A 27,214-nucleotide genomic window follows, 5' to 3' on the forward strand; every position below is an offset into this window, starting at 1 on the left:
AAAATTCCTCTTTACTAAGCAGCACAGACCCACCTAAAAATAATCTCCTTCAGCCCACACATCTTCCACACAGCAAGGCTTACCCCCTGAGGGTAAGAAGGTCACGCAGCTGGTTGGTGGCAGGCCAGAGCCAGACCCGTGTCTCAGCATCAGAGGAATGGTAACACTGAGCACTTCCCGTGTTCCAGGCGTCGCCCTAACAAGCGCTGTGTGTGAACCTGTGTCACCATCACAGCGGTTCTGAGAGGTGGGTCCTGCGAGTCCCCTTTCAGCAGCGGAGCAACTGACACCCCGAGAGCTGACAACATCCCAAACCTCAGCTCTTCACACTCCCCGACTTGCTTCTGTCTGCCCTCTCCCCCATCATTCCAGTATTTCTCAAGCTTGAATAATCTATGGACCGTCTTTAAAATGGCCACAGACTCTTGAAGCCCTTCAGGATTGCAGGCCCTGGACTGTGAAATACCAGCTTAAAATCAAGACAACAGCCACCTCCTGGGAAAAGGCTCTTTTAAGCGTAGCTGCAGAGTGGGGTCTTTGTTGCTGGTGAAATGACATTTGAGGTCGTTACCATGGTGAAAACCAAACATTGAAAACATCTTTTCGTCTTAATCCTTCAGGATTCCTGAGTTTTTGAGACCTCTGGTTTGAGAAGCACAGTGTTCTGCTCTACTGTGTATTTTGATGTTAAAAAATCTCAGAGCTCAATGTGTCTTTATCAGACACTCAGCAGTTGTTAAAGGGCCCACCCTGCTCATGTGCCCGGGTCTTACTGCTGCTGACAGTCATTGGCTTTAAAACACAGGAAGATGCTCTACTCATCCTTGGAAACCTACGCCAGTGCCGAGCATGCACAGTTCTAGACACTGAGGCAGCCCGACAGTCTCCGGGCCTTGGAGCCAGCTTGGGGCTGAATCTGGGCTCTGCCACTTACTGGGTGGTTTTGGGCAAGTTCCCTAACCTCTCTGTGCCTTGGATTCCTCTATAAGTAGGGATCCAGCATCACCTACCTTACAGGTGGATGCTAGGATTCGCTGAGGTGATCAAGGAATCGCACCCTGGTGGCTCCACCTGCAGCACAGGAGACCCAGGTTCAGTTCCTGGGTGGGGAAGATCCGCTGGAGAAGGGATAGGCTACCTACTCCAGTGCTCTTGGGCTTCCCCGGTGGCTCAGCTGGTAAAGAATCCGCATCCACCTGCAATGCAGGAGACCTGGGTTTGATCCCTGGGTTGGGAAGATCCCCTGGAGAAGGGAAGGGCAACCCACTCCGGTATTCTGGCCTGGAGAATCCCATGGACTGTATAGTCCGTGAGGTTGCAAAGAGTCAGACACAGCTGAGCAGCTTGCACTCGCTCACCACGAATAGTGCTGGTGCGGGCAAATGCTCCACGAACGTTAGCTTACGAAAGCATGACGAGCTAAGGCGTGCACGTGTGTGCGTGCGCACGTACACACGTGAGACAAGCCACAAGCAGGTGTGGCCATCGTCACAACGGAGGCCTGCCAGCAGCCACCTCCCTGGTCTGTCTGGGGCTCCAGGTCCTTGTGCCTGGGGTGTGGCGGGGGCAGGGACCGGTGAGTGAGTGGTGAAGTGGTGGCTGCCCGTGGGCGCTCGCTGTGTGCCAGACCCCTTTATGTGTGTGATCGGACCCTCCCAGCACCTGACCATGCAGCGGTCTCCCCATTTCACAGAAGAGCCAACAGAGAGGGAACTGTCTCACCTGAGGCTGCACAGCTGCAGGTGGCGGAGACAGGATTTGAACTCAATCCTGTGAACACGTGTGATCGTTGCTCACAGAGGCCACGTGTGTCTGGAGGTCTCACTGTCACCAGGGTGACTTGTACCACCCTAGCCAAGGCCTCCAGCTGTGTAGGGGCTTTGTGTGAAGGCAGCTCTTCACGCCACACGCCAGTGGCTTGCCTGACTCTGGGTTGAGGGCCGCTCCGTGTCGGGCCCAGAGCTGCGGGGGCCTGGGCTCCGGTCTCAGGTCTGCGGTGCTGTCAGGGCTGAGGCTGGGACACGGCCACCGGCTGCCCGCATCTGCAGAACACCCGCATCTGCAGAACGGAATGCGACCTGCTCAGAGGGGCTGCGCTGAGAGCAGGCGCTGCGTGCAGAAGCACTGACTGCCTAGAATAGCAGCAGATTGGGGGGCATCAGCCAGCCTCCGTTTGTCCTGCTGCGGAAAGCCCTCGGGTGGCCACAGTTTGGAAGCCTCAGCGTGTGTGCCAGTTACCTTGCCTGTCTTTTCCCTTCCCAGCGTGGGTTTCTAGGATCCACGGCCGACAGTAGTAGAGAGGTTTCACAGACGATTCGAGATCCTTTTCTCGCCCCCTGCAGGGTGCACTGTGGGCAGTCACCACTGGATTAGGATTTTTGTGCTGAGGCTTCTGCAGTCCTGCTCAAACACCAAGTGTGCTCCTAAGCCAAGTCGGGGAGGCCCGGGTGCAGCTCACGGGCAGACATGCTGGTGTTTACCTCTGCTGTGTTGTTACTTTTGCAGCTTTAATCGCCTTGACTTACCTCCGTATGAAACCTTCGAAGATTTACGAGAGAAGCTCCTCATGGCTGTGGAAAACGCCCAAGGCTTCGAGGGGGTGGATTAGGCGCGCCTGCCTCGGGGCGGCTGTTCTTCGAGCAAGTCCTGCTCGCGCTTTTCCATTTGCCTGACAGACTCTGCAGAGACGCTGGCAGAGCCGCGCGGCGAGGGGTCTCGGAGCAGAGCCCCTGCCCCCGCCCTGCCCACGGCCGACAGGGAGGCCCCGTCCCGGGTGGCGTTCCTGCATTTCCCACCACCCATTTCCAACTGGTTGATGTGTATACTGATTACATTTCAGGAGGACTTATTCTATTTATGTTGCGCCTCTGTAGGCCAAGCCCTTAATAAATATTTTCCATACTTTATAATGACAGCGAATGGAATTAATCACTCTACAGGTATAGTATTACAACTCATGTTTACTTTTTAAAATGATTTAGACCGATTTGCAGATCTTATTTCACTACAATTAAAGATGTCTCATGTACTTGGAAAAGTGAGCATATTTTTTTTTTTTTTGTATTTGAATTTCATACCAGGTTTAATGTCGGTGATGTTTTTATTTTTAAAGTACTTGGAAAGCCCTACCCCCTACCAGATTAGCTATGGAAGACTGACTTCTGTCAAAATCCCTCTGCAGACAAATACTCTAACATTAGGCATCATGACAGTTTTTTCCATGCTCAGAATGAAAACTGGATATTACTTTTTTTGTTGTTCAGATTTAGCATAATAGCTGCACACTGAGAGAATTGTAACATAGCATGACAAAATCTGTGTTGACTTGAAGGAATCACGCCATTATTCCTGAGAAGTAACTGCGTGTGCTGGAGACATTTGAGGCAGGGTTGCACTATCGCTTCTCGTGAGAGAGGCTGCTTAGCCCTTCCCGATGCTGTACAGTCCTCCTACCGTATTTCCCTCCTCGCTGTTGTAGTAGAGACACTCCAATGAAGCTTGGCGCCGAGTGGTTGGAAGCTGCAGAAAGCGGGCCTGCGCAGTCTCCTGCGTGTGCGAGTTTGCTAATGGCAGCTGAACACACGGCTTTTGTTGTAACCGCACCAGTTGTGAAGGCACTTTATGTACCACATGGAGGTCATACCTGGCTTTGTTTTGGCTTTGTTTTTAATCATAGCACTGAGTGTGATTTCTTCTCTCGGCACACGCCTTTCCGGTGCAATATCTATCGGTTGTGAATCTGGCTGCTGGTGTCTACACCCTGGCTGTAAAGCTGAGCCTAGAGACCTGCCCTCACCAAGCGTTTTGTGATTTCTACTCCACTGCAAAGATTACTAGACACTTAATCTAACCGGGTTTTGTTCCCGATGACCTGTTGCATGCTTCCATACCATGTTCTGCCCAAGCTGTGTCCGTCACGTGCTAGATTAAAAGGGCGGAGAGACTTGATTTGACGCCCTGACATCTGGCTCTCCAGCTGACCCTGCTGGGGGTGGAGAGTTCTGCAGGATTCAGGTTCTTGGCCACTCTTGAGTCCTCGTTGCAGAATTGTGTTTTGAGAGAATGCCTGAGGCAGGGCAAGGGGGTCTAGCAAACCCTTCTGTCCTTCTTAACCTGTGTTGTCCTAAACCCTGTGGCGGCTGTCCAGGGAAACTGGATATATTGCTTGCCAGTCGTAGATGAGACCAAAAGAATTGTGGTTTCAGGGCCTCCACTTAGGATCTTCCAGGTGGCTTGTGGGAAGCCACAAATGTTTGAGGTTGAGTTGGGGCTACAGAGCCCTTGGCATCTAAAAGAAGGTGGAGTTCTACAGAGCTGAGGGTTCCCTTCTCACGTTGATTTTTAAAAATCCAATAGTGATCAGAAAACCTAGATATTGAGTAATTAGGGAAAAAAAACCATATTGCTCATTATTTTTACCTCTTGGTGGGAATTTCTCCCTTCAGTTGATGTAACAAGTGTCTTCTTCTCTTAGCCCCTCGGCTTCCTTTTTATGATTCATGTCAAAGCCTGGGAGAGCAGTGTGCTGGGATGGGTTTTGTAAGTGTGTAATTATAGGGAAGAAATCCAGCAATCCTTGTCGAAGAACTGGGATTCTTCTGTCATTTCATAAATTCTTAAATCAGAATGTTCACCGAATGCAAATTAGGCAAAGTACTGAAAACAGGAAAGAAAACCCATTCTAAGGTCATTTCTGTGCCAAGAACAGATAAGAATTACCGAAATAGACCCCCGTGAATACTTGGAAGGCGGTAATTGTGAATGACGGTTTGGTTCATCTCTCCCTTATTATCTGATTTCAGTGACAGCTCGAAAGTGCTGGGTTTAGAGTTTGGGGGCTTTGGCTTCCTTGAATCCAAATAAGCTTCCCCAGTTCTCAGCAACTCTCAGCGCTTCACTGTTTGTCTAAGAGGGCCACGTACCTTGCTTTCTCTCGATCCTGACGACCGCTGTCCACCACCTTCACGCTGTAGCCTCAGGAGGCGGCAAGGGAGAGGCACAGCGGGCAGAGCAGAGGCCTCTGTCCACCCCACTCAGCAGGCCTGGGGGCGGAGGATGGCATCGCCACCCCAGATTGCTCTAACAGTGATGCCTTCCTAGAAATGACCGGGATCCAGCTTCTCTAGTCCCCTGGAAAAGAGCCATTATGGGCCATTTTGCCATGAGATTAAGAAGTCAGTTCCAGAATTTGCAATATTGCATGTGGTTGAAAGGTTTTTAAACATCAGCTAACCCAGTCACCTGTAAAAGTCCTGTGTGTTTCTAGCCCCCTCTCTTGTCGGCCTAACAGTGAATTTGGGGAGTCCTGCCCGGTAGGGATTGGCTCCAGGCAGGGTCTGCTCATCTACCTGCCGCCTCTGCGACAGGGAGTGATGAGGCGTGGGTCTCAGCACTCTTTTCCTTTCTCCTGAAACACATCCCTTTACTTACCAAGGTGCTTTGGTAGCTCCCACCAGATACCCTAAGGCCATATGACAAATGCTTCAAGCAACCTGACATGGTTTGTTCCTCCCACATAAGGATGCAGGGACAGATTCTGAGAAGGATGGTTCGCAAAATATTTGAACCACTCTCTGCATCTCACACCGTTCAATGGACAGCATGGACCGTTGCCGTGCGAACTTGCCAGGTCCAAACTGGCTCCCTTGAAAACAGCTCGTGTGCCGCCAACTACTAATTGTCCTCACAGTTACTAATTGTTTCTCACGTGACTCCGCTGTTTTTCTAAGTCCTGTATCTCGCCTCTGAAATGTCAGGATCCATAGAGAGAGCACCTGGGTTAACCAGTCCTCAAGCCCTCGCCCAGCCGTGCACTGGGCCCCTCTTGCCTCCTTACCCCGACTCCGCAGCCCTGGCAGACCCCGGTGTCGTCTCCTGCCTGCCGGCAGGGGGCGAAGCCGTGCAGGGGACCCCCCTCCGGCCCCCAGGAGGTCCTGCACTACCTCTGTCTTATTCAGACTTTGGGGTACACCCTGGTAAGTCAAAACTGCCAATTTTAGGTCCAAGATGCGTTTTTTAAAATAATCCTTAATAAACTCCACTTTGTACTTTAGATTTTAAAACTGGGAAGCAAAATGTGATATACTTTGGACCACTTTTTTTTTTTTTTTTTTTTTTAATTTATCAAAGCCTTAACAAACAGTGTATATACATCTGCATTCACACACCCCCGCCCCGGTCCCCAGAGTGTTTTCAGCGCATCAGAGACAAAGCTGTAGCGTTAGGATGTGGGCTTGTATGTTTTATAGGAAAGGAGAGCTTTCTGTTGGTACAGAATCGTCCAAGAAAACCTCTCATTTAGACCCCTCCCCTTCGTTAAAGGTGTTACCTGCAGAGCAACGCATGTTTAGGACGCATGTCTGTTCGTCAGTCGGTTTTGTGTTTGTACGAGTGACGGTAGAGTCTCACGGCGTTGGTGACAGGCCTCTGTGTGCTACCTTCGCGACGTGTATCAGTGCATCGTAAGCCTCATGACCGTGACCCTGTGTCCACAGACAGAATCTGCGTTCCTACAGAAACCACTGCCCGTCTCCCTCAGACTGATTTCACCTGGATTGTCACGGTTCCTTCATGTTAAGTTTGCGTAACTGTTGCTCCTTCCCTACTCCGTGTGTAACACATACCCCAACATCTGCTGTCCAAGTACACCTGTATATATTTGTGTAGCGTTTACACCTACCTTGAGGAATCTGGTTTTGAAAGGGAGTGAGGTTAGTCCTGCTGCCGTTTTCTCCAAGCTGTGTCCTGAGAATTCTGACTCTCAGAGAACCCAAGGGAGACGATGATAGAATATGCTGTCATCTCTTAATTCAGCATCTATTATCAAACGAAACATGAAAAAAACAGTGACTTTTAAGGTGAACAGTTTCAAGCATTCCAAATGAATTCTCGATGTTTCATAACTTTTTATTATAACCTCACCTCCTGATAAAAGCCAAGTACTATTTGATACAGTGATTAAAAACCAAACAACTTGGAAATTTTTTAAAAGACATCGTCTGGCTAAATGCTCATTTTCACAATCAGAATAGCTTTAAAATATAGTTGAATTTGATACACGTAGAAACGTTTTGTTGAAGAACAAATTCCTTTTGCTTTTCGTTTTTCTTGAGAGACCTAAAGAGAGATTGTGGATTGTTTTCCTGACTGAACAAAAGAGTAATGTGACAAAATGAAGTCATTGTAAAGACGTGATGCAACTTGTCAAATATTTAATAAAGGATTGTGGAAGCTGGAACTTTTTCTACATCAAGTATTACAGGTTGTCTGTTTTAAAGCTTCTTCGTCTTAATTGTTTGGGGGGCGATATTCAAATGCCTGCAACTTTGTAGATAATATGCTCATTAGAAGCATCTCCCTAGAAGTTCCCCATCTTTTAAAACATCATTAAAGACTTCCCTGAACACATGGGTTGAGCTTAATGGGATGTACCTCTATTCTTATCCATCTGTCTTTTATTTAAGAGTTAATGACTTGATGGATTACCCAAGTGGTAGTATAAAGTCCATGACTGGAAAGGCATATTTCATCTCTGGTTTTCCTCCAACTCACCCTCAATTTATGTTCGTTAATGAGACTCAGTAATGAAGCCTAAGATGGTTCTCAGAAAGAAAATCCAGCTATCATGTCAATTCCCTGTTAAAACAGGAGGACTCCTCACATTTCGTTCCTCTTTCTTACCTCTTGCTGGCCTTAACTTGTGCCCTCAGAGACTGCCGGGAGGTAGCGTCCGAGCAGGATGTAATTTCGTCCTGGCCTCTCGCTCCCTGTCTCTTTCAGTTAGCAGTAGGCCATGTCCTGCTGGAAAGCTGGCGGTAGACTTCTGCGTTCCTGCAGCCTCCTCCAGCCTCACGGGAACACACAAGGGAGATGTCGGCGGATAGAGCCGCCCTGAACTCGTGTGTGGCCATCCTCAGAAACACACATGATGAGTTTATATGAAATAGAGGAATAAATCATACATCAGTTACATGGTTGCTGGGTTAGTAAACGCTTACCCTGCTCTGAACTCCAAAGGTGACCTAGGCAGTCCTGAAACTCCAAAGCCTCCTGGTAAAAGCTGGTGGAAAGCGTGGGCATCCGGGAATTCTCATCACTGTGGCTGGTCCTGGGTACCACATCCAGAGGGGCCCCTGGACGTATGAGGGCAGATTCCACTTCCCATCCCCTTGGTGCGTCCCCATCCGGAAGATGGTGCCTCTCAACACTGCTCTCCCAGAGAACCCGGGCCACGGGGTCTCTAAGCGAGTGTTTGTAGGACTTGGACTGGACAGGAGAACAAAACGATGGTGGCTTTTATTGACCCAGACGGACTCCTTCATCAGGGGACTAGGGGATCCTGGCCCCACCTGGGGGACACCTGCTGGTGGGGGCTGAGGAAGTGCAGAACCAAGGCTCCCTTTGTAGGACTGACCGCAGGCCAGCCTGGGGAACAGGGCAAGTGGCCCAATCAGCCTGTCCCCTTCCTGCAACCCCAGGCAGCGCCTCCTTCCCCTTCCCAACCAAGTCCAAGTCGCAGAGTCAGCTTGACCAGAAAGCAGTGGAGAGGCTGCCCCCTGCCTCCGAGCGAAGTGGCATCTCCCCTCAGCTGGGCGTCGGGAGTGAGGCCCCTTCGACACCCGGGGCTTCAGAGAGCAGGTCAGAGGCCACCCTCGAGTCCCAGCCCAGCCCCGGCCCCTGCGCTCAACAGCAGCAGATCCTGGCCCCTCTGGGTCCGCCTGCTGCACTTTATCTTGAAGCCTGAGCTACCTGTTCTATCTGAATCCCCTCCTTGGCCGGATATCCGGCCCACTTACCCCTTCGGTGCCTCTCCACACATCCACGGGGCACCATCGCCTGCAGCTCTGCAGCCTCGGGGCCTCACTGGCTGTAGGAACAGACACAGCCTTGGAGAGAGGGGACCTGATGGTAGGAGGGGAGGGCACACATTTCCTCCCCGAGCCCTTGCGCTCACCTCCCCCAGTGCTTGGGGAAAGCCTTCTTTTCTCTGCGGGAGAAGTTCGTCTACAGATAGGCCCGTTTGGAAGGGGTGTAGGGTCATGTGGGAAGGAAACCCCCAGCTGCACACTGAAGATGCTGAAGCGACAGCCGACAGGCAGGTCTCGCTGTGATTAAAGGGAAATCATACGTTCTGGCAACTTCTAAGCAGTCCCGCACCGTGGGACTTTTACATACACTTCCCAGAGTGAAGTTACCAGTTTTCAACCCTGCGTGGCCTTGTTCAGACTGAAGAGTCAGACCAGCTAAAGGCAGACCATTCCGCACTGCTACGTGCCTGGAGCTCACCACGCTTTAATCACATGACTGCCAGATATTCGATCCAGAAGGACCTTGGCCGCGTGAGTCCCCAGTTCTTGCCCTCGCTTCCTCCCCGGGTGCCCAGTGCAGTTGACCTCACTTGTTGCTCTCAGGGGCGGCCCTGCAGAGACCCAGGATGATGGCCGTGGGAACCGAAGACCCCAGGGAGGGGCCGATCAGCTTCTCGCACTGCCCCCGTGGGTCCCTGGGGGCTGGTGTGACCTCTCTGACCCCGTCTCCTCCCTTCAGCAGCTTGTCTGCCGCAGAGGGGCCGCTCGCCACCAGGCCCGGGGGAGAGAGGAGGGCCACCAACAGCCCAGCTGGAAGCGGGCAGCCACCCTCAGCCTCGAGGCCACCTCTGGCGAGGTCAGGCCCAGGGTCGAGGTCAGACCCTCAGCATCCTGCTTCAGGCGGGGAACCTGGTTGTCAAGGGAACCTTGCAAACACATTGAGCTGGTCTCATTCTCTTAAACCCCTCATGGTGGAGCAGAGTGCAGGGTGGTCTCTGGGGGTGCAGAGGACCAGAGCACAGATGGGTACCAGGGGCACCCCAGGCAGCCTCCCACCTCTGAGCCGGGTCACCAGGATGGTGTAAAAAGCTTCAGTCTCCCTCACGCAGTCTCATCCCAGCCAGGAAGAGGTTGTGGTCAACATACTCAGGGAACCGTCTCTTGCTGGCAGGGGCCAGAGCCCACCGCCACTCCAGGTGTCCCCACACCCTCCTCAAAACGCAGGAGGAGCCCTCGAGCAGGGTAAGGGCCCCACAGCACTGGGCGCAGAAGCTGTGGGAATCGGGGTTGCTGCACAATTGTGGGCTTCCCGGGCGGCTCAGTGGTGAAGAATCCACCTGCCAAAGCAGGAGACACAGGTTCCAGCCCTGATCTGGGAGGATCCCCCGGAGGAGGACACTCCAGTGTCCTTACCTGGGGAATCCCGGGGACAGAGCAGCCTGGCGGGCTGCAGGCGAGGGGGCCGCAGAGAGTCAGACGCGGCTGAGCGACCGAGCTCAGCCACCACCCCAGTGCACGCCCTACTGTCTGCACGGTAAACTCCAGGCTGGGAGGTGAGGGGCTGCTCCCAGACGCCCCTCCACCATCCCCTGTCTCAGGACCCTCTGCAGCCCCCAGGCAGGGGGCGGGGCAGCCCGTGTAAGGTCGTGCAAGAGGAGGAGGACCAGAGGGACAGACCCCCCCCCGCCAGCCGCACGGCCACAGCTAACCGCAAAGGAGGCTGGGAAGCGGAGTTCAGGCAGCCTTCAGCACCTCTTTGCAGAATCAATCTCCCTTCGGAGAGTGCCCTTCCTGCCATTTGCCGAGCTTTCATAGTCTATGATTCCTCTCTTGGGATAGTAGTACTATTGCTTACCATAAATCTCAGTCTAATAAGGTAGATGCTGTCCCCGCCAACTTACACACGAGGACTCGGACCAGGAGGCCCAGAGTCTTACAGAGGAGAGATCTGAACCCAGGTGGTTTGGCTCAAAGCCTCCCGTCAGCCACTCACTCTGGCCCACCCTCCACCCTCTGCACCAAACCTCCTCTCCGAGGGAAGAGCCCAGGCACTCGTTCACACTAAGACGCACATGACTGATCACACCAAATGTGTGACCTGTTGTAGATGTTTTTACAGACTCCAAAGGTGAGGCTTAGACTTAAACCAACAGGAGTAAAGACTGACCTGATGGCATCTGAGTGAAAGTCGCTCAGTTGTATCCAACTCTTTGCGACCCCTTGGACCCATGGAATTCTCCAGGCCAGAATACTGGAGTGGGTAGCCTTTCCCTTCTCCAGGGCATCTTCCCAACCCAGGGATTGAACTGGGGTCTCCTGCATTGCAGGCGGATTCTTTACCAACTGAGCTCTCAGGGAAGCCCGCAGCAAAGTGAGTGGAAGAGGGCTTTTGAGGGCAAAGGCCCTGCTTCAAGCCACAATGTCCAGCAAACACAGAGATGTTGTGGATTAGTCACTCAGTCGTGTCCGACTCTTTGAGACCCCACAGACTGTAGTCCGCCAGGCTCCTCTGCCCATGGGGTTCTCCAGGCAAGAAGACTGGAGTGGGTTGCCATTGCCTTCTCCAGGGGATCTTCCTGACCCGGGGATGGCTCTAACCCATGTCTCCTGCATCTTCTGCACTGGCAGGCAGAGTCTTCACCCCTGAGCCACCTGGGAAGCCCCACACAAGGAACCCCTACCTGCAAAGACAGCCTGCTCCAGGGAAGCCCCAGGACCACACTGCCTCTCTGCCCCAGGACAGATCTCTCTCCACCTTCGAAAGCAAGGGCCCTACATTTTCCAGACCCAGGGGCAACACGAACATCCCTTAGTCCAACAGAGATGACGGGCCGTAGATACCTGGAGACCGGGGGGCTGGGTTCTCTACCCTCGGGAACTATGTGATGGAGCACCAGGATGTGCCTTTTTTAAAAGTGTTTCTATTGGATAAACATAAGCTAATTGCTGAAATCCTTTAATACTATTTGTGCTGGAGAGCTTGGGATTCGTCTTTCGAATTCTAGTTGTTCAGCTCTCTTACAAATTAGAGGAGTGCCTCTGGCAGCGGGGTCCTCTCCCTCCGACCCCCAGCCTCTCCCCACTCTGGCCCGCCTCCGTCCTGTCTCTGTGCAGCCTATATTTACTCAGAAGATCCTTGCTTGTTCATCAGGTGAGGTTATCAAGGGACATGCCCTCCCCATCTGAAGGCGTAGTCAAACAAAAGTCAGGCCTTTGAACCCCAGGCTCCAGTTAAAAAGTAACAGGCTGGGTATTGGGTCAATAAGAGGCAAATATTAGCTGTAGAGCGGGAGCACCGTGACCTTGAGAAATGCGCTGCTGCTCTTCCTGCGTCACCAGCGACGGCCATCTGTCCGGAGGTCCCAGACACTTACGGACCTGGGTGACCTGGAGCCAGATCTTTCTTTTTGCTCTGCAAGTTGAACGTGGAAGCCATCAGCCCTTAAAATTCTCTCCCAGACCACTCCACTGGCCTGGATGGTCGCCACAGCAAGGCACGTGTCCACTTCTCTCTCTCCCTTTCCCAGCTGCCCAACATGCTGGCCAGCCCAACTCCAGCCCAGCTCTGATCACACCGCCAGGCTGGTCAATCACTGTGTCCACAACTTGCCCATCAGCCCCTGTGTCCACGACTTGCCCATCAGCGCCTGTATCCACGACTTGCCCGTCAGCGCCTGTGTGGTGCTCAGGGCCGTACAGGGCACCTGAGCAGCAGGACAAGCCTCCAGGGGGTCGCCCCCAGCACCGCCTTCCCCGTCTTCAGCCTGCACTGTTGTCAACCGTTTCTGCTTCCTTGAAGCTCGATCCTGGTTTCCATGACATATTCCTCTCCTGGTTGTTCTCTCCTTCTCAAGCCACTATCCTCATGCAGGTGTTTCCCAATAATTCATCCCTGGTGTCCTTTGTCTCACTCTTTCTCGCTCTCCCTACCTCCCCTGTGGCGTAAAGTCATCACCACCACACGAGCAGTGACCAGATCTGCCTCTACCCACGACCTCTCTCGGCACCCTCACCCACGACCTCTCCCGGCACCCTCAACCCTTCCCTCCAGCACCCACGGACCTCCTCGTGAGATCCCCTGGTCACTCAGACTCACACAGCCCCAGGCTAAGCGCCCTCTGCTTCCAGACTTCTGTTTCTAAGCGTCTTTAGTGTTCTGCTCTGGTGTCTTCCAAGCATCCAGCCTGGGGCTTTAAGTGTGACCTCTCGCATGGCCTTGCTCCCCAGCTCCCTTTCCACTCACTCGTCCATCCAGAAACATGCCACCATGTACCACACGCTTGCAGCAACTGGAAATATAACCATTCAGAACAAATATCCTTCCCTCCAACAAATATACATTCCAGTGGAGGCAGACAATCAATGCATAAATAAGTAAATAGTGCACTGCATTAAACGCTGGTGAAACCAAAGAAAGCAAACAGAAGGAGGAGATGGCGTGGGAGGACGCGAATCTGGACAGAACGGACTTCCCTGGTGTCCCAGGGCCTAGGACTTTGCACTTCTACCGCAGGGGGCAGTTTCCATCCCTGGTCAGAGAACTAAGATGCTTCATGCCACGCAGAGAGGCCAAAAAATAAATTAGTCACAGTGGCTCAGGATAAAGATCTCAAGGAGGTAAGGGTGAGTCTTGTGGCTACTTGGGGAAGACCAGGTGCAAACAGAGGCGCACCAAACACAAAGGCCCTAAGAAGGGCAGGGACGCAGGGGCAAGGCCCTTTTGGAATATGCTAACGCCGAGTCAGCTGTTGGACATCCCAACTGAGCAAGGCAAGCACAAAGTTGAACGCAGAAGCTCGGGGAGATGTCTAGGCTGGAGGTACCAACTTCAGCGCCATCAGCCGGTCGATGGAATTTCAAGCTGAGACTGAGGAGGTGGGATTCCCGGACTGGAGGCTGAGACAGTCACGAGAGGAGGAGCGGCAGGGAGGCGGGAACAAAGCAGGGCCCGTGTGGTCTTGGCGGCCGGGAAGACGGCTTGAGGACGGCGGGCAGGCACGTGTTAGGCACTGCCGGCAGGTCTCCAATGTGAGGACCTAAGTGATTACGAGCTGGCGACAGGGAACTGACCAGGGACCTCAGAAGGGGAGGTCTGGGTGGAACTGGGGAGCAGAGGCCCGACCAGCGGGGGCTCCGCAGAGGGGGCAGGGCTGGGGCGCGCGTGCGTGCTTCCCTCGGTGGCTCGCTCCCCTCCAGGCCACCCCGCGCTTTACAGCCTCGGGAACACCCCCCCGCCCTGCCCTTCTCCCCTCCCTCCGTGCAGTGTGTGCGCAGCTCTGAGAGCCCAGCTCGCATCATTGCCCTCCATGGCGGAAATCATCCATCAAGGCTGCCAGTGTTAGCTCATGAACGTCTAAGCCCCCTAGTCAAGCACTCCAAGCCAAGGGTGAGCAGGTCCCTGACTCAGTTTCCCTCCCTGCCCCTCTCTTCCCTCAAACACACGAGCCCCCCATACGCAGCCCATCCAATCCTTCCTTCTTGCCTTTGCTCACGCAGTTCTCTCTCCTGGGAATGACCTCCCCCATGTCCAAATCTACCTAAAATTCAGAGTCCCTCTCAGATGTCCCTTCCTCCAGGGAGCCTTTCCTGATTCCTTCCAACCCAATGAAGTTTCATCTCACTTCTGAACCTACAGCGCTCTGCCCCTTTCTGCCTCTTGCTGTGGTTCGTTGTATAATTATTGTCTTCCTCCTCATCACTGCAAGCACCCTGAAAGCATAGGTGACATCAGTGTTCTCTGTCCCTTGGGTGCTCAGTAAGGCTGGGTCAGAGGGAACTGGTTAGGTGCCCGGGGAAGCAGGGTGAAGCTGCAGGTTCCCGAGTGCTTGGAGGTCATCTGTGGGCTTCAGCCAGGATGACCCTCACTGTTCCCCGCCTTGGTCCACTCCTGAGTAATAATCAAACTGGTCGGGCAAACAAGCATCTTCCACTTCACAAGCCTGGCGAGGGACCCCAGACCCAGCTGACTGTGAGAGAGTCTCTGGGGCTCCTGGTGAAAGAACAAGACAGGGGACAGGCAGACGGTCAGCAAAAGACCCGAAACTGCAGAGGGGATCTGCTCAGAGTCGTGCCGCCTCGGCCCCGGTGCTTTGGTGCCTGCCGACTCTCTTTGCGGCCTAAAGAAATAGCAAATGAACACAGTGCCTTTTTCACTCTGCTTTTCATCCTTCTCAGGGTTTTCAAGCCTCGTAGGTCAGCAACACTTTAGTTCAAGAGATGCCAGTTTCCCTGGAGACCTTCAGGTGCCTGAGCCGCGTGTGGCCGTCTAAGCAAAGACACAGGGGCAGATGATTCCTGAAGGCAGCCCAGCTGTGTCCTTTAGGGGCTGGTGCGTGGCGTGGGAGGAGACCTCTGCATTTGGAAAAGGAAGTGACCCAGCGGAGGTGAGGGAGAGAGAATCTGCAAACGAGAATTCTATATATATAGATATCATACCTATGGAATGAGCTTCCCAGGTGACTCAGTGGTAAAGAATCTGCCTGCCAGTGCAGGAAATGCAGGAGACTCAGGTTTGATCCCTGGGTCAGGAAGATCCCCTACAGAAGGAAATGGCTACCCACTCCAGTGTTCTTGCCTGGAAAATCCCATGGACAGAGGAGCCTGGTGGGCTACAGTCCACGGGGTTGCAGAGAGTCAGACACTAGTTAGCAACTAAACAACAGCCACCCTTACGTGATGCCGCCGGTAGGGGGTAGGGTCATGCACTGTCACCCATCAACATTCCTGCAGCCAAGCGTGCGAGCGCACACACCGGATGGGATAAACAAGCACTATAAATAGCCCCAAGTCAGGTCGGGTCAGGTTTTTGCCATCTGACAAGGTTTTTGTCCCAAATGGGATTGCTTCACCTTTATAAAAAATGAATTTGAAATGGCAGATAAGGGCTTGTGACTCTGCCCAGAGGTCAGTGTCTGTCAAAAATTCAGGTAAGGATCTACAGATTTGGTGCAAGCTGTATCAAAATTCCAGTGGCATATTTCATAGAACTAGAATAAATAATTTATAAAATGTATAGAGAAACAAGCCAAAGGTCCTGAACAGCCAAAACAATCTTGAGAAAGAAGAACCAAGCTGGAAATATCACAGTCCCTGATTTCAAACATGAAGCTACAGTAACCAAAGCAGTCTGGCCCTGGCCCACACAAGCAGTGGAGCCCACACTTGTGTGGGCAGTTAGCCTACAGCGAAGGCGGCGAGAATGTGCCCTGGAGAAAGAGCAGGCACCACGCACCCCAGTGAACGGTGCTGGGAAAGTGGGCAGCCCATGCAAAAGAATGAACTTAGACCTCTTATGCCACACAGATCACCTCAAAGTGGAATAAAGACTTGAATGGAAGACCTGAAACCATAAAAGCCCTGGAATAAAACAGGCGTGCTCTTTGACATCAATCTTAGCAATAATTCTCTGGATATGTCTCCTCAGGCAAGGGAAACACAAGCAAAAATAAACAAATAGAACTAAAAAAAAATAAATAAAATACATCCACGCAGCAAAGAAAACTATCACCCAAAAAAGAGGTGACCTCCTGAACGGAAGAAGATATTTTCAAGTCGTATATCTGACCAGGGGTGAATATCCAAAGTATATAAAGAAATCATACAACTTACCAAAATACCACACAATCCAATTTTTAAAATGGGCATAGGATTTGAATACACATTTTCTCACAAAAGATATGTGCATGGCCAGTAGACACATGAAAACATATCCAGCACCAGCAGCCGTTAGGAAAATGCAAATCAGAACCACAATGGGGCATGGCCTTAGACTCGTTAGAATGGCTTTTATCAAAGAGATAAAAAGCAGCAAGTGTTGGAGAAGATGTGGAGAAAAGGGGACCCTTGTCCTCTGCTGGAATTATAAACTGGTGTGGCCACTTTGGAAACAGTATGGAGATTCCTCCAAAGGCTAAGAATAGAACCACCATCTCATCCACCTATCTACTTCTGGGTATTTATCCAAAGAATCTGAAAACACTAATTCAAAAAGACGCTTGTGCCACTGTGCTCACTGCAGCTTTATTTACACTAGACAAGATATGGAACAAACCTAAATGTTCACTGAAGGGTAGATGAATAAAGGACACCTGGTATATGCATACAACGGAATATTACTCAGCCATGAAAAGTGGGATATTGCCATCTGCAATCATGTGGCGGGACCTTGAGCGTATTATGCTAAATAAAACACCCTAGGATTTCACTCATATGTGGAATCTAAAACAAGCACCAAAAACATGAACAAAATAGAAAACCCTTACAGATAAGAAGAAAGATCAGTGGTTACCAGAGGACAGAGGACTAGGCGGTGGGTGACCGGGGTGACGGGAGTCAGTGGCGTGGCAGTGGGTGCTAACTCGACTTCTGAGACTGACACTGTGTAAGGCATAGGTGTCAAACTACAATGCTGTACACATTAAAAAAAAAAAAAAAAAAGAATTTTTCCTGGAAGAACGATCACTTGAACTGAACTCAAAAGATCAGCTGGTGCAGAGGGAGACCTTCATAGCACCCAGACACGCCACCTGCAAAGTCTCGAGCAGCCCCCAGGGCAGTTAGAGCCAGTGCCAAGGGAAGGGGCTCCTACTGCCCAGGCAGGAGAGGTGGGCGCAGCAGGGACTAGGCACCGCTGCCTACCTGCCTCCGATTCACCCAGGGCCAGGTGCCGAAAATAAAAACCCTGGGCTCTCACCCAAAGCCCTCAGAAAATGGAGCCCTGTAATTGCCACTCATAAGTTCTCCTGGAGATTCTCATTTATGCAGAAGTTTCAGAACCTCTGATTCAGTTGAAACACCCGATGTGCCAGGGGGGTGTTCTAAGCTGCTTTAGAATCATGAACACATTTGATCCTCCAAACACCCTCACTAGGTAAGTTATTATTACCATTTTGCAGGTGGGGAAATCAAGGTACACAGATTAAAAAAAAAGAAAACCCTCATCCAAGATCATGGAGCCAATAAGGCACAGACCAGGTGGTCTGGTTTCAGAGTTGGTGCTTTAATACCACGCTGTCTTTGCATTGATTTGGGCATCTCTGCTCCGTCTGCAGTCACAGCAAATCTGGGGCTCTGGGCAACTTGGAGCGCGGATGACACGTCCCTGAAGTGGCCCTGTGCCCTGCGGGGGACAGACCACGCAAGCAGCTGTGTCAGGGCAGGAGGAGAGCTGTGGTCCTTCACCCCTGGGGGCTGGAAACCACAGAGAGAGGCTGACCAGTTTGCAATGAGCCTTTTGGCCCCGGGGTTCAAGGCCCATGTTCCTCTCCTTTTTTATCTGTGTTGTCGATACCTGTTTCAATAGCTTCTGTTTGAGGACATGGAGCCAGAGAGCTGGAATCGGGGCTTGGAGCAGCCTGACCGGATGGTCAAGCCTGCCGAGCGATCCGCCCTCTCCTTGTGTCAATTCCAAAAGGCAGGGTTTGGAAATCAAGTCAACAGAGAGCTTCTCTTCATCTCCACACAAACAGCATTCCCGTGGTGTTTGGAGAGTGTTGGGCAATGCCGGACGGAGCGGGGTCGGGAAAAGTCAATTTTTTCTTTAAATCTCGAAAGCCAGGTTCTGCTTTCTACCCTTCCATCACAAGCCTACAGCTCACATCAGAAAGCAAACGCTCCAGGCTTGTGCGTCTGCCCCTCCCTGATCCACCCACCTACGAACTACTGCGGGCATCAGAGAATGTCCTGGAACATTCTGCCTTTCCCCTCACGCTGAGCAGAAAGTCTCGCTGCACAGACCGTCACCAAGCAACCTCTGTTTGATGGCCCCAGAGTTCTTGTTCAAGGACAACTGCTCTCTAGCTTAAGCCAGTAAAGAAAGCACTGGAATCACACATGAAGCGAGAGAAATGGCCAAATGCCACGGGTCGGCATAGCAACCGTCTCCTCAGAGGAGTTTAGAAATGGAACAGTAGGAAGTACTTGTTCCAAACCCTCGCTTTACAGGTGAGGAAACAAAGCCTCAGAGAGGGGAGACATCTTGCCCGAAGCACCCAGCTCACAAGGGGAGAGGACACGCCCGAACCCGCTCACCCAGCACAGCCCCTCACTGGTCTCCCGTCGTTTGTCTTCAGTACTTCCCAGTTCACATTCTCAGGCATCCATTCAGCCTTTTATTTCTTCTCTGGGGCTAGTGAGGGTGTAGACCCTGGAGATGAACCAATAACATGGTTTCCAGGAAGAATTCTTTGTGGTTTCCCCCCCCTTCCGCCCTCGTCCCTTCAGAAATGGTGCTGGGGGGATTTCCCCGGTGGTCCATTGGCTAAGATCCCATGCTCCCAATGCAGGAGGCTCCAGGTTCGATCCCTGGTCAGGGAAAGAGATCCCACACGCCACAAATGAGACCCAGCACAGCCAAATACATATTTCTTTTAACAAAGAAATTTGAAGCCACAATTTAAAAAAAAAAAAAAAAAACAGAAGAAACAGCAGTGCCCTGGTGTTGCTCTTCACCATGAGAACAGCTCTGGGGCTGAGCTCCACACACGGGGAGTGAAAAGTCGCCCCTCGGGAATCAAATTCTGTGGCCCAAGTTGAGAAGCACCACTTGAGTCACAGGCCCTGATTCTACCCACTGGGGCTCCTGAGAGCCTCGTTCCTGGGAACGAGGGACGAGAGTGGGGGTGTTCAAGCATTGTCACAGCTGCCAGCACCCCTCCCCGCCACCTGCTCCAGAGGAGGCCGATGCCACCTTCCAGCGAAAGACTCCCCAGGGCCTGAGGCCACTGAAGTAAGAAGCCTTCCTCCAGAGCCAGCTGCAGATGGTGGGGACAGAAACCAACAGGCTGGAACAGCCACTGCCACCCAAAGCACGCACCGTGCCAGCACGGCAGGGCCAGCTCGCGGGAGCTGCTCTTCCCTCTAAGGGACCTGACCCATGAGCTCACGAGGGGCCCAGCTGCAGCTCTGGGTGATTGATCTGGGATGTGTGTGCAACGGGCGGTCGGAAAGCTGCAGGCCGCTTCCCACAGGATCATCGAGAAGGTTCACCAGAGTCAAAGTTAGGAAATAAACTAGGGAAGGAGTGGGGTTCTGTAAGAGCCTTGCTCTCCCTCTGAACGCAATCTGTCACTCCAAATGACTCACACTCCAACGGGAAGACTAAAAATATTCAGGCCCGACATTTCCATCTATTAAATCATCATTTTGTTGCACATGGCTAGAAACTGGGTTTTCTAAATGTTACTGCGAATTGTCTGTCTCTGCTGCTGCATATCTGTGGGCTTCAAAATGAGCTCCAAGGCGGGGGATGATCCCGCCCTGAGAGGCTCAGAGGGCGTCAGCACCAAGGCATCCCTGTTGTTTGTTAGCAGCAGCAATAAGACTCCAGGGTTTCTGACCAGCGAGGGGAGAGCGCCTGGTGATGGGGCCTGCCCTTAGCCACCAGTAGAGCCGCTGTGTTCCAAGCTCTGGAAAGCAACCGACTTCTCCTTGCTTCTCTTAAATGGTCATCAGGTTTTCTTCTAGGCGTTCAAGGTGATACAGGTTTGGCTGTGGCTTCTCAGATGGTGTCACCCAGGACAGATCAGTGAATTCAGAGGCCCTCGTCCTGTAAGTTACAACCTCGTCCATGTCACAAGCAAACGCACGGGCCTGCCTGGCCACCCACCCTCTGCTCAGCAGCGTGGCACAGAGGAGCCCAGACAACCTCAAAGGGCACCAGCAGGAGCATTTCTGCCCCAGAGACGCAGAGGGAGAGGACATGGCTAAAGAGCCAGCAGTGGGAAGAAGTGCTCTGTGTGGAAGACTCAGTCCTCCTTGCAGAAATGGACACAATGAAAGGAAACCGTCCCGCGCACACACACACACGCCCCCACGCTGAGCCGGCCACCTTCAGATCATCAGCAAGGGGAAACCCGTGGGTCTGGGACACGCAGCTTCTGGCTGCCAAAGGGCTTGATTCTAAGTCAGGACGACAGTCCAAGAGGCAGAGGCTGTGTTCAGAGATGTGCTCTGGATGTTCACATCTCAGAGATGTGAATTTACCCAGAGACTAACTCAAACCAGCTTCCCAGGAGGTGCTAGTGGTAAAGAATCCACCTGCCAATGCAGGAGACATAAAAGACTTGCATTCCATCCCTGGGTCAGGAAGATCCCCTGGAGAAGGGCGTGGCAACCCACTCCAGTATTCCTGCCTGGAGAATCCCATGGACAGAGGAGCCTGGTGAGCTACAGTCCATGGGGTCACACAAAGTCAGATCTGACTCTTAGCACGGCGCTGTAACTCAAACCAGACACAGCTCAAGGAGGATAAAGGGACTTGGTGGCAGCATAGTTTGAAAAGACGAATGAATCTGGGGAACATTTTAGACAAGTTCCAGGTACTCTTACAAGGGACACACAGACGGAAGGAGTTGATCGAGAACTCAGGTCGTGGAGTGTCGACATAACATTTCTCTTCCCCCGCCAAGTCTCTGCTTTCACCCAGCCTATGCATAATCTCCCTTTTGCTGTTCAGTCACTACGTCACGTCTGGCTGTTTGTGACCCCATGGACTGCAGCACGCCAGGCTTCCCTGGCCTCCACCATCTGCTGGAGTTTGCTCAAAGGCACGTCCATTGAGTCGGGGAGCTCTCTTTACCATCCCTTTATGCCAGCTTGGGCAGGCTTTGCAACACTTCGTTTTTGCCTGTGCGCTTTTTCCTGTGAAACTCCAACCTCTTTAATGACTCAGGCCCCTCCCTCCACCCCCAGGAGTGGGGCCGTGAGGCCTCTCCTGGCATCCCTCCTCCCCTCCATGTTCTAGTTTAGGGGCTGGAGGAGCAGCAGCTAGCAAAGTCCTCTCATTCCCTGACGACTAGTTAGTGGCCGGGGTCCCTGGTCTCTGCTCCACTGGGGGAGGGGTCTCTGGAGATCCTGGTGGTCTGTGAGTGCTGGTGAATGTGGCTTTCAGGGCAGTGGGGTTCGGCCTCACCCTGGGCCCCTGGCGCTTGGGCTGTGCCAGGGAGGGGTGCCTAGTCTCCTGCTGGCCCCGACTGGAGGGTGCACACCCCCAGCCCCTCCCAGGGCACGGCGGGGCCTCGCCCCATGTCTCCTGGTCTGAGCCTCATGGCAAGGTTCAGGGGAAGCTCAGGTGGATCCTCTTGCAGCACTGAGGCTCGGGGAACTGGGAAGGTGAGGCTGTCCTCCTTTCCTGCCCAGACACGGCCCCTCCACCCTGTGGGGCCCTGACACCCACCGCCTTTCCGCAAGCTGCCAGACGGCTTGTCAAGTGGTCCGGCTCTCTCCCGGGAGCTGTCTGTCCTGTGACTCAACGAGCACCAGGCTGGTCAACCAGCAGGCCCCCTCCCCTCAGCGAGCCCTCTCGATGCTTCCTGGGGATGGCTCCCCCCGTCCATCCACTTGGCCTGGGGTGGGACGCACGGGGTGGGCTAGCAAGTATGACTTCTCCCCAAGTACAGTGTGCAGCCCCAAGCTGGCCCCTTGCCTCCTTCCAGCCCCAGGGCTCACCCCACACAGGCCAGGGTTGGGGGAGTGGGGGTGAGGGGTGGTTCCTCTGAGGAGGTGCCAGGAAGCTGATGGGACCTCCCCTTCGAACACCTGGACCCCTGGCAGTGGCCATCGACAGCTCTGGGCCTTGGTTGCAATTATAGGGCAATAGGGAAAGTCCCACATAGCATCCTATTACCCAGCCAAGGAAAGAGGCTCTGCATGCACCGATACTGAGTGATCTTACAGACGTGCTGTGAGATGAAAGAGCAAGGTTCAGAAAGTTCCACATAGCATCCTATTACTCAGCCAAGGAAAGAGGCTCTGCACGTACCGATACTGAGTGATCTTAAAGACATGCTGTGAGATGAAAGAGCTAGGTTCAGAATAATTTGGCCTCAACTTGTATTTTAAAGATGGTTATGACGCACACACGTGTGACCATGTTCACAGTCCCTACAAGAAACAATGGTTGCCTTGGGGTTGGGGGCTGGGGTCTCACTTTTCACTGAAGGTTCCATGAATGGATCAGAGCAGGCATTCAATAGAGGTTACCCCCTGCCCTAGGCTGAGAAGGGAGAGAGAAGACCCAGTTAAACGTGCCATCACATCTGTTAGGCAAAAGTAAGAAATGAGCAAAAAAGAGCAGCGGTGGGCATCGCCAGCGCGTGGTGCGTGCCAAAGGGAAAGCAGCGTAATACAGCAAAGGGAAAGCCACATGTTACCTTCACAAAAATAAATCTGCTGGTCATGCATCACCAGTTTCTAAAGAGGAGGAGAGGCAGCTTCCAATAAAAGATGCTGGTAATTAAACATCAAGAGAAAGAGGAAGAAAGAGCAAGAGGCAACGTAGTGGAGACGTGGAGAAATGACTCTATCCAGAACTTTGGGCACAGGTCTTTTTTTTCACTGAGGTAACACGGGTTTAAAACACTGGGTTTCATGTGTGCAACATTGTATTTCTACCTCTGATGCGCTGGGGTGTGCTCTCCTGTGGATGGAAAACCTGTGTTTCCACCCATCGCTGCATAGCGGCCCCCTTGCCCATTTCACGCTTTCCCACCCTGCTCCACCCCTCTCGTAACCACTGCTCTGGTCTCTGTGTCTCTGTTGGTTTTTGTTTGGTTTGGCTTCTTCATTCATTTTGTATTTTGCTTTTTATGTTCCATATTTGATTGAAGTCATGGAGGGTTTGTTTTTCTCCATCTGACTTATCGCGTCTCCCTGGTGGCTCAATGGTAAAGACTCTGCCTACCGATACAGAAGATTCAGGTTCAATCTCTGGATTGGGAAGATCCCCTGGAGAAGGAAATGGCAATCCATTCCAGTATCCTTGCCTGGGAAATCCCATGGACAGAGGAGCCTAGTGGGTTACCATCCATGGGGTCACAGGAGCGTGAGACACGACTTAGCAAGTATAAATAACAACATCTGTCTTATTTCTCTTAGCATAATGCCCTCAAGATCCAGCCATGGTTTTGCAAATGACAAGATTCCATCTTTTCATGGTTGAGTAGTATTCCACTGTACAGACATACCACACTTTTTTTCTCCATTCATCTGTTGACGGACACTTAGGTTGTTCCCATGTCTCGGCTAATGTAAATACAGGTGCATAGTGTCTTTTAGAATGAGTGTTTTCACATCCTTTGGACAAATGCTCAGAGGTTGCATAGCTGGGTCACACGGCACTTCTATTTTCATATTTTGAGGAACCTCCATACTGTTTCCCCAATGGCTGCCCCGGTGTACATTCCCACCAAGAGCGTATGAGGCCTCCCTTCTCTCCACATCCTCTCCAGCACTTGTTATTTCCTGTCTCTTTTACAATAGCCGTTCTAACAAGTTGAAGTGATTTCACTGTAGCTTTGAGACTCTTGAGAGTCCCTTGGCCTGCAAGGAGATCCAACCAGTCCATCCGAAAGGAAATCAATCCTGAATACTCACTGGAAGGACTGATGCTGAAGCTGAAGCTCCAATACTTTGGCCACCTGATGTGAAGAGCCAACTCATTTGAAAAAACTCTGATGCTGGGAAAGATTGAAGGCAGGAGAAGGAGATGGCAGAGGATGAGATGGTTGGATGGCCTCACTGCCTCAATGAACATGAGTTTGAGCAACTTCCAGGAGACGGCAAAGGACAGAGAAGCCTGGCGTGCTGCAGTTCATGGGGTCACAAAGAGTTGGACATGAATGAGCAACTGAACGACAACAGCAATAATTAGTGATGTTGAGCATTTTTTCATGTGCCCGTTGGCCACCTGCCCACCTTCTTAGGAAAAATGTCTGTTCAGCTCCTCTCCCCATTTTTTTACTCTGGTAGTTTTCACTGTTGAGTAGGGCACAGGCTTTGCTCTGATACTCATGTACAGGTTAGTTGGTTGTATGACATCTCATTTAAACATCACAGCTATTATTACTCCAGCCCCACTTTGCAGACGTGGACACCTGCGTCAGAAAGCTGCCTTGCCAGGTCATACAACCTGTCGTGGCAGAGGGGCCCAGACACTCATATTCTGAGTGATTCTTTCTTCTATACACATTTCCAGAAACTCCAGACCCTGAAGGGAACCATAAGAGTACTATCAAAACTGCCATTTATCGATGCCACACTCTGTGAGGACCCCCTCCCCAGCACACACTAGGTCTGTGCTCTCACCAGCTGCTGTGTGCACCTTTTTATTATTTCAATCTCGAACCTTGTGGATAGAACAGCAGCACCAGAAAGGATCAGATCTTACTACTGTCTGATCCTTTTCCTTTCTGTTTCTGGCTGAGACTACGATCAACTAGTCTACACTGAAGTGCTAGTGGATGAATGGGCTACCCTCTCAGCCAAGGTGTTGAACTTTATCGGGGCCTTTGGAGATGAAGTCTTAGCTGAGAGGTCTCTACCGCTCAGACCACAAGGCACCATTGGCCTTCCCCTGAAAACCATCACGAGCAGTTGCTAAGACATCCTTCTAGACAAACACGGACACAGTTTACGCCCGCCCTGGGTGTACTGAAATGGAAATAGGTCACACACACTGCTGGGTATACCGCTTCCTTTACTGTGTAAAACTTTAAGATTGTTCTAAGAGTTTTTTTAAGAATAGATCTTTGAAATTGTTTTATCAGTTTTGTTTAAAAAAAAACAAACCCCACACACTTCTCATGATTTTGATGGCTCTAGAATATTTTGCTCTGTAAATATATCCTATGTTAATTTGATATTTCTAATAGATATTTGATATGTTCTAGTACCTTGCCATATAAACAGCACTGCAATTTTGCACACTGTAGGATAAATTCCTGAAAGTGGAATTGTGTGTCAAAAGCTATGCACATTTGTAATTTTGATAGATATTTCCAAACTGCCTTGCGATTTGGAATGACCTGCACTCTCACCGCGGTTTCCCTGGTGGCTCATTGGTCAAGAATCCACCTGAAATGCAGGAGACACGGGTCTGATCCCTGGGTCAGGAGGATGCCCTGGAGAAGGGAATGGCAAGCCACTCCAATATACTTGCCTGGAGGATCCCATGGACAGAGGAGCCCGGCAGGCTATGCTTCCTGGGGTGGCAAAGAGCTAGCTATGACTGAAGCAACTGAGCAGGACACAGCAGCCACACGGTTTTCAGTCTGCTTTCCAGTTTTTCGATCTTACAAACAGTGCTGCACTGAATACTTTTATGTACATGTCTTAGTGTGCTTTTGTGACCGTGTTTATAGATTCCCGGTAATAGGATTACTGCACCAAGAGGGGTGTACTTCCAATTTTAATTCACTGTCAAATTATCCTTTAAAAAGTAGACCAGTAACACTTCCAGCAACAGCATTTGAGAATGGCATCTTGCCCACAGCCTGACCAATACTGGATATTGACCAGCTTTTAAATTTTGACCTATGAACTCACTGAGAATTGATCTCTCGTCAGCATTTCTATAATGATGAATGAAGCTAACCATGTTTTCCTGTGTTTACTTTTCTGTAAATTCCATGTTCATATTCTTCCCTTTCTTCATTTTCACCTTGAATTATTCAGTTTTTATTTATATGAATGTTTTCTAAACTGAGGAAATGTGGCTGTGGTCTGGATTGCTAATATTTTTCCCTGGATCTTTTTTTCTTTTGACTTTATTAATTATCTAATGTTAGAAAGTCTGGATTTGAGGCTCTGTGGGCTGCTTAAGAATGCCTATTCTGGCCCAAAACTACACGTATTTTGATCAGTTTTAAGTGTAGTACCTCAGCTGTGTCCGACTCTTTGCGACCCCATGGACTGTAGCCCACCAGGCTCCTCTGTCCATGGGATTCTCTAGGCAAGAATACTGGAGTGGATTGCCATCTCCTTCTCCAAGGGATCTTCCTGACCGAGGGATCAAAGCTGGGTCTCTCGCATTGCAGGCAGATTCTTTACCGTCTGAGCCCGCAGGGAAAGAAAGAAAGAAAGAAAGTTGCTCAGTCGTGTTCGACTCTTTTCGACCCCATGGACTGTAGCCTACTAGGCTCTTCCGTCCATGGGATTGCTGCCGTCTGTTCTAAAGGTTCATCTGATGCCTGTTGTTCCTCAGTCCCCTTGAGACATCAGTTTAACAAAACGCTGAAGTTTGACCTTCCTTTTGACGGTCCTAGCTGAGATCTTCCCCAATTCACAAATTCAACGAAAATAACCAATATGCTTGAGGTTAATTTAATTGATTTTTTTTTTCCTGGTTCCAAACCGTTGTCTGGGTTATTGATTATTTTCAAATGTCCTTTATACAGTCCTGATTGAATAAGCCATCCCATAAAACCTGGCCTAATTAAAGTCCTGCCCTTAAAACACAAGAATCTACTTGAATGCTTTTCCTGAAGCTTTTGGGGAAGAGGACTGCCCCCTTGGTCTTCTGTGTGCCCGCACCTTCAGCTAAACCATCCCTGAGAGTAGCTGGGACTTTTCGGAGGGCCCTCACGGCAGCTTTGTGTGTGTGGAGGGGAAGGGGTTAATGACGGTGAGCT

At 51.4% G+C, this 27,214-nt stretch overlaps 1 protein-coding gene and 1 long non-coding RNA gene across 27 annotated transcripts in view; one reads left to right on the forward strand and one right to left on the reverse strand.

The window, feature by feature from the left end:
- Positions 1-7,248, forward strand: part of NEDD4L (NEDD4 like E3 ubiquitin protein ligase) — a 381,755-nt gene extending 374,507 nt beyond the window's left edge. For all 16 annotated transcript variants that reach the window (XM_061400317.1, XM_061400318.1, XM_061400319.1 and 13 more), the window contains one exon: positions 2,506-7,248. In XM_061400317.1, coding sequence (XP_061256301.1) covers positions 2,506-2,608 — 103 coding nt within the window. In that variant the 3' untranslated portion in view covers positions 2,609-7,248. The remainder of the gene's footprint in view (positions 1-2,505) is intronic.
- Positions 1-27,214, reverse strand: part of LOC133237786 (uncharacterized) — a 45,309-nt gene that overhangs the window by 6,469 nt on the left and 11,626 nt on the right. For 3 of the 11 annotated variants that reach the window (XR_009733345.1, XR_009733344.1, XR_009733341.1), the window contains exons 1-4: positions 8,954-9,379; positions 8,796-8,866; positions 7,681-8,265; positions 1,011-6,816 (exon numbers count right to left, since the gene is read on the reverse strand). This is a non-coding gene — a long non-coding RNA (uncharacterized LOC133237786). Of the gene's footprint in view, positions 1-1,010; positions 6,817-7,680; positions 8,266-8,795; positions 8,867-8,953; positions 9,397-27,214 lie in introns of those variants that run through there. The other 8 variants (XR_009733342.1, XR_009733347.1, XR_009733348.1 and 5 more) reach the window with 8 other exon arrangements.

This window comes from Bos javanicus, chromosome 24 (assembly GCF_032452875.1).
Source record: "Bos javanicus breed banteng chromosome 24, ARS-OSU_banteng_1.0, whole genome shotgun sequence".
NCBI classification, from domain to species: Eukaryota; Metazoa; Chordata; class Mammalia; order Artiodactyla; family Bovidae; genus Bos; species Bos javanicus.